General features: G+C 48.3%; 2 protein-coding genes and 1 long non-coding RNA gene across 20 annotated transcripts in view; 2 read left to right on the top strand and 1 right to left on the bottom strand.

The window, feature by feature from the left end:
• LOC141374135 (uncharacterized) overlaps positions 1-1980 on the bottom strand; it is a 16278-nt gene extending 14298 nt beyond the window's left edge. The window contains exon 1 of one of the 2 annotated variants that reach the window (XR_012380782.1): positions 1794-1980. This is a non-coding gene — a long non-coding RNA (uncharacterized lncRNA). The remainder of the gene's footprint in view (positions 1-1793) is intronic. The other variant, XR_012380781.1, reaches the window with a different exon arrangement.
• Positions 1-7130, top strand: part of IKZF4 (IKAROS family zinc finger 4) — a 25092-nt gene extending 17962 nt beyond the window's left edge. For all 17 annotated transcript variants that reach the window (XM_073900850.1, XM_073900853.1, XM_073900855.1 and 14 more), the window contains 3 exons: positions 1959-2108; positions 2581-2712; positions 3314-7130. In XM_073900850.1, coding sequence (XP_073756951.1) covers positions 1959-2108; positions 2581-2712; positions 3314-4074 — 1043 coding nt within the window. In that variant the 3' untranslated portion in view covers positions 4075-7130. The remainder of the gene's footprint in view (positions 1-1958; positions 2109-2580; positions 2713-3313) is intronic.
• Positions 7131-9708: 2578 nt separating this feature from the next.
• RPS26 (ribosomal protein S26) lies at positions 9709-12307 on the top strand. The gene is made up of 4 exons (XM_025883323.2): positions 9709-9856; positions 10121-10298; positions 11406-11536; positions 12196-12307. The coding sequence occupies exons 1-4, from the start codon at positions 9854-9856 to the stop codon at positions 12229-12231; spliced, it is 348 nt and encodes a 115-aa protein (XP_025739108.1). The 5' UTR covers positions 9709-9853; the 3' UTR covers positions 12232-12307.
• Positions 12308-12846: the final 539 nt, after the last annotated feature.

Raw genomic sequence — 12846 nt, 5'->3', positions numbered from 1 at the left:
TTTTATTTATTTATTTGAGAGAGAGAGAATGAGAGATAGAGAGCACGGGAGGGAAGAGGGTGAGAGGGAGAAGCAGACTCCCCGCCGAGCAGGGAGCCCGATGCGGGACTCGATCCTGGGACTCCAGGATCATGACCTGAGCCGAAGGCAGTCGCCTAACCAACTGAGCCACCCAGGCGCCCCTGGATGTTGTTCTGTAGAAGATTATTAGGGACAGAATTTGACACAGGTATACCATTGGGTATACTATACTATACTATCTCTGTGAGATGCTTTCTATATAACCCACACTATAATAAAAAAGGGGTTCCTCGCCCAGATGTTAAACCATTTTCCCAAAAGTCTTGGGTGAATAGGGACCATGGCATTCACCTCATCCCCCAAAGACTAGGGTTTACAGAGCAAGCTCAAAATGGCATAGATTAAACCAAGCCCAGTGTAGGTGTGTACATATAAGGAGTGTGTGGGGGGGTAATTACCACCCTCCTGGAGACACCTTATCCTGCCTCCCTGCTCAATAGTAGCAAGATACGTAAAATAAGATGTTTTATTTTTATTTATTTGTCAGAGAGAGAGAGAGAGCACAAGCAGGGGGAGTGGCAGGCAGAGGGAGAAGCAGACTCCCCGCTGAGCAGAGAGCCCAATGCAGGACTCAGTCCCAGGACCCTGGGATCATGACCTGAGCCAAAGACAGATGCTTAACTGACTGAGCCACCCAGGTGTCCCAAGATACGTAGAATAAGATATACAATACCTTGTTCTCTCACTTTACTCTCTCCTCTCACAAATATTATCTCTCAAAAGTTGTCTTTAGGGGCACCTAGGTGGATCAGTTCGTTGAGCATCCGACTCTTGATTTCAGCCCAAGTCATGATCTCAGGTGGTGAGATCGAGCCCTACATCAGGCTCCATGCTCAGCAAGGAGTCTGCTTCCCCTCTTCCTCTCCCCCACTCACTCGCTCTCTCTCAAATAAATAAATCTTAAAAAAAAAAAAAAGTCGTCTTTTTTTTTTTTTAAGATTTTATTATTTATTTGTCAGAGAGGGAGGGCATGAGCAGTGGGGAGCGGCAGGCAGAGGGAGAAGCAGGCTCCCCACTGAGCAAGAAGCCAGACGTGGGGTTCAATCCCAGGACCCTGGGATCATGACCTGAGCTAAAGGCAGATGCTTAACCGACTGAGCCACACAGGTGCCCCTAACTTGTTCTTTATTTAAAAAAATTTTAAAAGACCCTCAAAGTTGATGTTCTCTTTCTTTTACTCATCTCCTTTATTTCACCCTCTCTTCTTTTCTTTTCCTCTTCTCAGAATTTCTCTATCAGTCATGGTTTTTCTGGGGCTCTCTTGGTATCTCAGTGTAGAGAGACAGAAAGAAAAATAAGCCGTAAAACCAGGCTAGGGGTGGGAGTAGAAGCACAAGTAAAGGTCAGTGAAAACTGCCCCTCCCCACACTGGCAGATCTAAGGGCTCTCGTTTCTGTCACCCCAGCCCACCAATTTCCCCCAAACCAAAGCAGATAGGTCGAAAGCAAAAAATCCCCTTGTCTGATAAACAGCACTTGCACCCGCCTGCCACGTGGAAAGGTTAAACCACAGTCTGGGCCCCAGAATCTAAGACCCTAGGGTGGGGCCAGCCTGCCTGCCAGGGATGATCCCCTACAAAGTCCCTGGCTCCTCCTTCCTTTGAGCAGCAGTTTGGCCACCGTGAGGCCCAGCTGCCGTCCAAAGCTGTAGGCCCCGGTCCCCTCTCTGCTCCCGTGGCTGTGCACTGGTCCCCTTCTCCGTGGTGTGGTTACCTGTCCATGCTTGCCGCTGAAGGTAGGGAAGGAAAGACGAGCAGAATTCACTTGAGCCGCATCCCTTCCTCCTCATGCCAGTGCACATTTGCTCCCAGATGGCTTTGTAGAGCCAGGGCACAGGGAGAAGTGACCAATGCCATGTCTCTCCTGTCTCCTCCACAGTCTCCTCCCCCACAGTGGGCAAGCCGTACAAGTGTAACTACTGTGGCCGCAGCTACAAACAGCAGAGTACCCTGGAGGAGCACAAAGAGCGGTGTCACAACTACCTACAGAGTCTCAGCACTGAAGCCCAAGCTCTGGCCGGCCAACCAGGTGCGGCTGTAGGCGGGCCTGGGGGGGTGAGTCGAGGGCAGGGCCAGAGGGAGTGAGGGCAAGGGTGATCCCAGCGCTACCCCACCCCCCAACAAAGGGATGAGGTCTATGGATAAAGGACAGTTGCCTCGTAAATCTGCCAAGCACTCCAGTTGGTGCAGAGCCCTGTGGTGGGTGCTGCAGGAAGGTCCAGGGGTCAGGGAAGTTCTGATCTATGTCCTCAGTCTAATGGGACAGAGAGAACACAAGGAAGTATGAAACCAAGGGTCACATGCATCTAGTGGTCCTCAAATTACCTGAAATGTTGCTAGGATGAGCTCTAGAGAAGGGGAAGTGAGCGGAACCTGATTTTCCAGGTATTGGGGATGGCCTTCCTTGGCTACTGACCTGCTGATTTTCTCCAGGTAAAGGCTGCTGAACCAATGCCACCCTGTTTCAGCTGCTCTACTTGTCCCTACCTCCTTCCCTCTAGGTGACGAGATACGTGACCTGGAGATGGTGCCAGACTCCATGCTGCACTCATCCTCTGAGCGGCCAACTTTCATTGATCGGCTGGCCAACAGCCTCACCAAACGCAAGCGCTCCACCCCCCAGAAGTTTGTAGGTAAGAGTCCAGTTGGGGAGGAGACATCTGCTTTAAGCCATAGCTCCTCTAAACCTGAGCTCTGGTAGCCATCAGACCAGTTGGGCCTGGAGATTTGATGGGAGGGGAAAAAGTAGGCTCTGGTGCTCAGAATCCATCCCCAGAACAGAAGGGGCAAGAAGGGGGAGAAGGTACCTCGAGAGGGTGTTGAGGGCTGTTGTGGTGGTTTTAAGAGGAGGGGGGTCAGGGAGCTCAGGTTCTCCCAGTTTTTGAGAACAGCAAGGACTTCCGCCTGTGGGATCTAAGAGAAGGGCCCTGAGTATCAGAGGGAGGAAGTGTGAGTATGGGGTCCACCCACCTGGCCTTGAGGTTCACTCTCTAACTTTATAAAGGGCAATGAAGGAAGTGTTAAAGATCAGCCGCGGGCTGGGACTGAGTCCTTCCCTACAATTATAGCCTGGAGTTGGGGAGTGGCCCCACAGAGGTCCTGACCTTGAGGGAAGTGAATGAGGACTGGTAAATAATGTTACAGTCATCCCCAGGGTAAGCAAACAAAGAAGTCATCCTGGGGAAACTCAGGAATTCTCCAAACCCAGCTCTGCTGAGATCCTCTCCTCCACAGGTGAAAAGCAGATGCGCTTCAGCCTCTCTGACATCCCCTATGATGTGAATTCAGGGGGCTATGAGAAGGATGTGGAGTTGGTGGCACATCACGGCCTGGAGCCTGGCTTCGGAGGCTCTCTGGCCTTTGTGGGGGCAGAACATCTGCGTCCCCTCCGCCTTCCACCTACCAACTGCATCTCAGAACTCACACCCGTCATCAGCTCTGTCTACACCCAGATGCAGCCCCTCCCCGGTCGACTGGAGCTTCCGGGGTCCCGAGAAACAGGTGAGGGACCCGAGGACCTGGCCGATGGAGGCCCTCTCCTCTACCGGGCCCGAGGCCCCCTGACTGACCCCGGGGCATCCCCCAGCAATGGCTGCCAGGACTCCACAGACACAGAGAGCAACCACGAAGATCGGGTTGGGGGGGTGGTATCCCTCCCTCAGGGTCCCCCACCCCAGCCACCTCCCACCATTGTGGTGGGCCGGCCCAGTCCTGCCTACGCCAAAGAGGACCCCAAGCCGCAGGAGGGGTTGCTGCGGGGCACCCCGGGCCCCTCCAAGGAAGTGCTCCGGGTGGTGGGCGAGAGCGGTGAGCCCGTGAAGGCCTTCAAGTGTGAGCACTGCCGAATCCTCTTTCTGGACCATGTCATGTTCACCATCCACATGGGCTGCCATGGCTTCAGAGACCCCTTCGAGTGTAACATCTGTGGTTACCACAGCCAGGACCGGTACGAATTCTCTTCCCACATTGTCCGGGGGGAGCACAAGGTGGGCTAGCCACCTACTGCCCTCCCCTCAGTCCACCACTTCACTGCCCTACCTACAGGAGTCTAGCTCTGTCCCCACTTCATCCCAAGGAGTTTTGCTCGGTAGCCTCCACCACTGGCTACCTGACTTCACCCTTGGCCCTGACCCCTCCTCACCCATTCTCCTCTACCCTGACTGACATAAGCATTGTGATGAAACAGGCCTTTTCGATTATGTTTCTCCTCTTCCTCTTCTCTTATCCCAGCATATTCAGAGTTATTTATTAATATGATTTGTGGATTTTTCTTTTGCTTTTTTCTCTTATCAGTCACTTGCCACTCCCCCACCCTCTGGCCCACAGTCCCCTCCCACTTGAGGCCTAATTTTTCTTCCTTTGATCCAGCTCTCTCTAATAGCCCTCGGGGTCGGAAGCTCCTCTTGGTCGGAAGAGTTCTGAGCTTCTTGTGTTAAGTCCTCACCTTTTGCATTATCTTTCCTTTCGATGCTGATAACTCCCTCTGGCCCTACCTGAGCTCTGTGGCATTATATCTCCTCTCTGGGACCCTTCGACCTGGTACTCCATACCTCTTGTGCCCTCTCACGTTAGGCAGCTCGCACTATGCTTGAACAAATGAAGAATTTCCTCATTGGGAAGTAGGAGGGGCTGAAGAAATTCTCCCCAGGCACTGTGGGACTGAGGGTCCTCTTGACGTTCCCCTCGTAATATGAGTTCCTCAAAGCCCACATTTGGGAATCTCCCTCTGGGTTGTGATCTATCTCTTCTCTCCTCAAACAGCCCCCAACACTGCTACTCTCTTCAACCTGCCAGTCTACTCAGTGGTGGTTTTTCTCTCCTTGGAGTGCCCCAATTTTATATTCTCAGGGGCCAAGGCTAGGTCTGCAATCCTGTCCCTGACATGTTGGGAGCCACAGGTGCCTAATTGGGAACCAGGGCATGGGAAGGGGGTGGGTTAAAATTCTTCTTTCTCTTCCACCTCTAATCTTCTTCACTCTAGTGACCTTCCTAGGCTCTCAGGGGCTTCTGCCGTCCCTCTCCTATGAGAAACTAGTGGGTTGCTGCCTGATGACAAGGGGTTATCTCAACCCCTCAGTCATGCTGCCTTCTTCTTCTCCCCTCCTGCAGGATTCACCCTCATTCCCAGGCTTCTGGGCCCTGTTCTTAGGATCAGTGGCAGGGAGAAAAGGGTGTCTCTTTTCTCCTAATTTTCAGTATAACCAAAAATTATCCCAGGACGAGGAAGGGCATTTGCCCCTCACCTCATTCCATTCTTGTCTCAGCAAGAATGGGATGGGCACAACTGAACTGGGGGTCATCCTCCACTGCCCCCTTCTACACTCAGTTCCCAGATGTAGGGCAGGAGGGGGCATGCTCCCCCTGGCCACAGCAGAGACCCCTGGCTTTTTGGGTAACCTAGTTAGTGAGAAGGGGGCAGGAGGAGATGCGGCTCCACTGTGAGTGGAGGTCTCTTTCTACAAGCGTTTTCTGCCCAAGGCCACAGCTATCCCATTCTCTGCTTCCTTGAGATTCAAACCAAAGGCTGTTTTTCTATGTTTAAAGAAAAAAAAAAAAAAGAAAGTAAAAACCAAACACAACACCTCACAAGTTGTAACACTTGGTCCTTCTCTCTCTCTCCTTTTCTCTCCCCTTCCATCTTTCTTTCCATATGTCCTTTCCTTATTGGCTCTTTTGCCTCCTACTTTTCTCACTCCCTATCAGGGATAATTTAGGGGGATGGTGAAGGGTTGGCTAAGGAACAGACCCTGGGATTGGGGCTCCTAAGGGCTCTAGGAAGAGTCTACCTTACCCTCTATGGGAAGGGAGACCCTAGAAAAACTTTTCTCCCTTCTTTTTCTCCCCCATTATGTAGTCTCCCTAAGAGAACCAGATTGTCAAGGAGGGGCTTTGTGGGTTGATGGTTCCTCCTTGACAATGTAGCAATAAACAGATGTTGCCAAGGGCAGAGGATGGGGGAGTTAGCTAGAAGGAGAGCGGTCTCTAGAGAAGGGGAGAGTCTTCTCAACAGTACCCCAGGGAACTGGCTCCTTCTTTCAGAATGGCAGCAGAGCTGAGATTAATATCTAGGGTTCTTCTCAACTGTTCTGGTTATTGAGCCCCTTCTTGTTAGACCTACCCCTTACCACCTCTTTTTCGTCTGCTGTGTACTTGGTGACACCTCATAAGAACTAGTCCCTTCTAGGGTATCAGAGCCTTAGGGTGCCCCTGTCCCCTCCCCCAGTCAGCTCTGGCACCTGTAACCTCCTGGAACATGAAGGACTATGCTCTGAGGCTATACTCTGAGCCCATGAGAGCAGAGACTGGAAGGGCAAGACCAGGTGCTAAGGAGGGGAGAGAAGGGCACTCTGTCTCTCTCCAGACCATCACTGCACTTTAACCAGGGTCTTAGGTACAAAATCCTACTTTCCAGAGCCTTCCAGGTCTGGAACCTCAAACATCCTCATGCTCTCTCCCAGCTCCTTTTGCATAAAAAAAAAAGTAAAGAAAAAGAAAAAAAAAACATTGAAACCCACATGGAGAAAAGAGGTGTTTTCCTTTTATATTGATATTCAAGACCAACACCACACAAGAAAATTTCTAAATAGACACTTTTCCAGACCTTTGTTTTTTTGTGTCAGTGTCCAAGCTGCGGATGGGATTTTGTAATACTTTCAGCAGCTTCTTTCCTTGTGTACATAATATATATATATTATATATATTTTTAATCAGAAGTTATGAAGAACAAAAAGAAAAAAAATAAAACACAGAAGCAAGTGCAATACCACCTCTCCTCTCTCTCTCTCCCAGGGTTTCATTTGTAGCCTATGCTTGGTGTCTCCTTGGACCTTACCCTTTCACCTCCCCCTCTTCCTTTGGTTCTCCCTCCCCCTTTTTTTAAAGGGTTTTTCTCCTTTCTCAAGGGGAGTTAAACTAGCTTTTGAGACTTATTGCAAAGCATTTTGTATATGTAATATATTGTAAGTAAATATTTGTGTAACGGAGATATACTACTGTAAGTTTTGTACTGTACTGGCTGAAGGTCTGTTATAAATAAACATGAGTAATTTAACACCCCTGGTTGTTTTTGCAGATTTTGCTGTAATTTTCTGCTGGGAGGGAGGGGGATCTCCTTGCTGCACACTGTACCAACTACTAAATATTTTGAAGGTGAACAAGTCTAAGATTAAGAGGAAGCCAAACAAGAATGCTCAAGCTGTTGCTACAGAAGAACAGAATTTTCGACCTACAGTGGAAAGTGGAGATTTTCCTACCAGGAGTGCCTTCAGCATAGAGGAAGCCCAACTTGCCTATCTATCCAAAGCAGAGATTCATCAAACATTTTTTGAGTACCTACTATATGCAAAACACATTATACGCTCAAGGAAATGCAAGTTACAATAACATGAATGATGATAATAATAGGGTCTACCACTTCTTGAGCATAAGTACAAGGCACTGTGCCAGGTATTCATGTAATTGTAGAAACCACCTAAAAGTGAATGATCCACTATTACTAGTGAAGAAATAAAAGCCCAAGAGAGAGTAAACAACTTGTCCAAGACTAATCAACCAATAAATGTCAAAACCCATTTTTGAACCCAGGAGTGTGTTACTCCAAATTCTGTGCCCATATCTTTATGCCAGGGAATGCCGCCACTGGAACTCCCAGGCTATAAAAATCCAAAAAGCCAAGACAGGAACATTAACTTGGTTCTGTCTTAAATGTTAACTATTTTCTGTCCCCTTCACTCTGAACTTTTTTCCTGTTCTCTCCTATCTCATTGCCAATCCATACACTAATGTCTGCCTTCTGTTTTCCATGAGACTATACTGAAGTGAAAATTGAAGATACTTCCATCTAAAGTCTATCATTTCCCATAACCCATTAACACTAACAAATTCAAACTTGAGAGAGACCATGAATATAGTTGTTCTGAAGCCAAAACAAAAGTTAGAAAATAAACTTCAACCCCAGTAAAGTGGATTAGAGGTGAAAAGAAACCATGATGGGTTTCTTTTGAGGGAAAGTGACTGGTGTTCGGACTCCAGAATGACTCATGAATGAATGGTTGGTCTCCATCTCTACCACCTTCGGTCTGAATTCTGGGAGGTCCCCTTGACACTCTAGTTTTTTCAACTTTGGAGACAACTGGGTGGTTGCCCACAGATAGCACTCCTGCTCAAAGCTAAAGACTTTCTAACGGCTCTCCAAAGGTAAATGGAGCTTACACGCAGGAAAGTATGTTTCAATCACGGGCCAGACTCATTGAGTGGTGAAATCACGTGAGTGGGGCTTGATCAACATTTATTAAAATAAAGTAGAGGGACGCCTGGATGGCTTGGTTGGTTAAGCGTCTGTCTTTGGCTCAGGTCATGATCCTAGAATCCTGGAATCGAGTCCCGCATCGGGCTCCTTTCTTGGCAGGGAGCCTGCTTCTCCCTCCGCCTGCTCTGCCTATAGCTCTCCCTGCTTGTGCTCTCTCTCTCTCTCTCTCTCTCTGGCAAATAAATAAATAAAATCTTTAAAAAAAGTAAAATAAAGTAGAAAACAGGGGCACCTGGGTGGCTCAGCCGGTTAAGCGTCTGCCTTCGGCTAAGGTCATGATCCCAGGGTCCTCCGATCGAGCCCCACATCGGGCTCCATGCTCAGCCGGGAGCTTGCTTCTCCCTCTGCCTGCCTGTCTGCCTAGTTGTGATCTCTCTCTGTCAAATAAATAACGAAAAATAAATAAATAAATAATCTTTAAAAAAATAAAGTAGAAAACAACATATCATTGCCCCTAAGGGCAGGTACTGTTTCATGAAATTTGTATTTCAGTTTTATACGTCTGTGTATGTACTGAGAACCAAAGTAAAATATATTTCTGCTATGGGTCGGAATCAAAATCGTTGAAGTTACTGTTCCAGGTTATATACCTTCACCCATTTTTTTGTTAGGCGGAAGGCAGCATAGTGTAGTGGAGCCAGGACACCTCTTACTAACTCTGTGATTTTTCAGCAACTTCAGTTTTTCAATCTGCAAACGGAGGAGAATAATAGAACCTACCTTATAAGCTTGTTGAAGGTAAAATGAGTTAATATTTATAAAGCGCTTACTACAGGGTCTGGCGCTATGCTAACATGATCCAGTGATGTTAAAAAAAAAAAAGTGAGTAAGAAACAGCGCTAACATCCGCCTATGGCCTTTCGTGGGGTTTTGTCCATACTGGAAGGAGAAATTAACAAAATGTTTTGTTTTCCCCCAGGACTTCCGTTTCTCAATCCTACACCAAGTAACAGTATTGTCAGAGAAATGAGCCGAGAGCGTCCCCCGGTGGCACTGCGCCGCATTCAGTCAAAGAGCTTCGGGGCCAACGGCCGGCCAGCTTCCCACTACAACTCCCATGCACCTCCGCGCCTCTGACCCCCCCCCCGATAGGGAGTGCGATTTGTGGTCCTGCGCGGGCAACTTCCGCGCATAGCGTCGCAAAACCGGATCATTACTACGCCCAGTATTACTTCCGGGGTAGGGATCGTAGTACTTGGTGGGAGACGTATAACCCTAATTTTCCTCCGCCAGCCGGCTAAATAGTCCCACGGTCACTTTCTACCACGTACAACAAAACCCGAGAAACGCTTTTCTACCACTGCATTTCAGCGTAAACGCTTAATAATGAAGAAAGTCTGAGTAGAGTGGCTTGCCGTTCTCGCTGTACGTCTCCTAAATAGTCTTCCTGTGTGCGCGTAGGGATCTCGTGCTATATAAGAGAGTCGGGACCGGCGCTACATTCTCTCTCGGGTCTCGCTACCAAGATGGTGAGTTGTGGCGCGTGGTGAGTGCTGGGGGTCCGCGTGGGGGTCTGAGAGGAACAGATTCTTAGATTGTGGGGACTTGAAAGCCTGGACCATGGCGGAGAGGATACAGGGTGTGTATTTGCTTCAACCTTTGAGGGATGTGCAGAGGGGCTGAAGGTTTGAGTAGAGCTATTTTGGGGGCTGCCGGCGCGGATTGTAGCCGGTAGGGGGCTAAGGTTGGGGAAGCTGCGCCCCATTTTTAACAGGATCTTCATTTTGATGCAGACCAAGAAAAGAAGGAATAATGGTCGTGCCAAAAAGGGCCGCGGCCACGTGCAGCCTATTCGCTGCACCAACTGCGCCCGTTGTGTGCCCAAGGATAAGGCCATTAAGAAGTTCGTTATACGGAACATAGTAGAGGCTGCCGCCGTCAGGGACATTTCCGAAGCGAGCGTCTTCGACGGTGAGTGAGCTTCTGGCACAACCCATCTCCACCTGCAGGCTCTGTTTCTGGCGCGTCCCAGGCAATTTCTGCGAGCCTTTAGGATTACTGTTGGTAGAAGAGACCAGTATTTTTGCTTCGTTTGTTTTAACCTTGTCGGGACAGAGGGGGACCTTGTGTGATAGTGCAGTCTTTGGGTCATGATTTGTGGTTACCTGTTTAGAGGATGAGATTGCAAAAGCACTTGTAGAGTTTATCATGTATCAGCATTTGGGGAACACTAGGTATAAACATGAAAAACGGGGGCGCCTGGGTGGCTCAGTCGTTAAGCGTCTGCCTTCCGCTCAGGTCATGATCCTAGGGTCCTGGGATCCAGCCCCGCATCGGGCTCCCTGCTCAGCGGGAAGCCTGCGTCTCCCTCTCCCACTCCCCCTGCTTGTGTTCCCTCCCTCGCTGTGTCTCTCTCTCTCAAATAAAGTCTTTAAAAACAAACATGAAAAACGTAGCAACCTTTCTGGATTGTTGAACACTCGAATACCCGTTATAAAGATGTACAGACTAAATCTTAATGTTTCAATAATGAAAGTAGTCTAATTTGGGCAAGGGTGATCTTTGGAGCAGTGTGTTTTCTGTTATTTTGATCTTTTTTTTTTTTTTTTTAAAGACTTTCTTTATTTGACAGAGAGAGACACAGTGAGAGAGGGAACACAAGCAGGGGGAGTGGGAGAGAGAGAAGCAGGCTCCCCGCCTCCGGGGATCATGACCTGAGCCAAAGGCAGACACTTAACGACTGAGCCACCCAGGCGCCCCGATCATTTATTTTTCTTCAGACAAATTAGTTTTCTTAGGCAAGGAGAAGGGGCCCAGGAACAGGCATTAGGACTGGTGCAACTGCTGAAGGAACTGGGTTGTTGGTTTATTGCCAGTAGGTTGTGGATTTGGTACCCGTGGTGACAAGGGTTAGTAGGGGACTATTCATTTGTGAAAATGCACATGTGTTAAGTTATCAAAACTGAACGATTGCTTTGGAAGTGAAACTTTGTAAGTAGGTTTATTTTTGACTGATAGAATGAGAACAAGTGCAATGTGGGTATGTAATACCTACTGTTATGCCTCTTTGTTTCTCAGCCTATGTGCTTCCCAAGCTGTATGTGAAACTACATTATTGTGTGAGTTGTGCCATTCACAGCAAGGTAGTCAGGAATCGCTCTCGTGAAGCACGGAAGGACCGAACACCCCCACCCCGATTTAGACCTGCAGTAAGTATCTTTGTTCTTTAATTTCAAGATTTTATTTATTTATTGGGGGGAGGCACAAGCGAGGGTAGAGGGAGAAGTAGGCTCACTGCTCAGGGACCGAGGACCCTGGGATCATGACCTGAACTGAAGGCAGATACTTAACCCACTGAACCACCCAGCTGCCCCCGCGGGAAGTATCTTTAAAAAAAGAGAGGAAGCCAGAGGGGTAGTGAACAAGAGACACAGGAGGACCCAAGGAATCTCAAATTAAGGTCTAAATAGGTAAGGTAGGTGGGACTCACATCTAAAACATTTGCTTGGAGACTGTTCTAAAGAAGAGCTGTTAGGGGGCGCTGGGTGGCTCAGTTGTTACGCGTCTCGGGTCATGATCCGGGAGTCCCGGAATCGAGTCCCAAATCGGGCTCCCTGCTCAGCAGGAAGTCTGCTTCTCCCTCTGACCCTCACCCCACTTGTGTTCTCTCTCAAATAAGTAAAATCTTTTAAAAAAGAAGAGCTGTTAGAATCTGTTTCAGATGGAATAATGTGGATGATCCACATTGACCAGTTTTCCATGTATGTATGACCCAAATGCATTCTTAGTGATGGGAGGGTAGTAGTCAAGTTCTTTGAGGGGGGGACTCTTCATTGATGTTTTTAAATTTACTGTTCTGTTCTTTCAGGGTGCTGCCCCACGACCTCCACCAAAGCCCATGTAAGGAGCTAAGTCCTTAAGGACTGAAGAAAAGCTGTTCTCCAGAAAAAAAATAAATGGCGATTACACTTCATATGGCATGTTGAGTGTATGTGTTGTCAGTGTGGGGGTTGTATGTGTCACAGGGACTGTAATTATTTTTACATTCAAGTATGGAGTGCCACATGGTCTTTTCATGGGGGAGAAAGTTTATCCATGTAAGTAGAACCTTAGCTTGGGTTTCTTTTGTATTTGTATTCTTGGCCTCCCCAACTTGCATAGCTGTGAGGGGGGTGGTAAGGTACCCGTGGGTGTTAGATTAATGCCACCTTGCTAGTAGATTAAGTTGGTGTCTTAAAAATAGGGATAAGGAACTAGGAGGGTCAGGAAAAACTTGTTGGGTGAGGAGCACATCAGGAGATGATTTACGGACTGAGGTCTGCCTAACCTTGGTGGGGGACACAAAGACTTAAATAGGAAGTTCATGACTTAGCTTTTAAGGGGATCGGTATTTGGATCCTTGACTTCATAAAATTCACTTACTTGGAATTGGTCTGCTGCGAAACCTGTTTTTGGCCAATTTGCATCTTTCTGTGGTGTGTTTCTCTGTGGAATAAAGATGTCCAGGGTACCAAAGGCT

Source organism: Callorhinus ursinus, unplaced genomic scaffold, assembly GCF_003265705.2.
Source record: "Callorhinus ursinus isolate GAN/ISIS: 27379988/994484 unplaced genomic scaffold, GSC_fseal_2.0 scaffold14, whole genome shotgun sequence".
NCBI lineage: Eukaryota > Metazoa > Chordata > Mammalia > Carnivora > Otariidae > Callorhinus > Callorhinus ursinus.
Note: the sequence above shows the minus strand (reverse complement) of the source record. Positions and strands in the feature narration are given on the sequence as shown.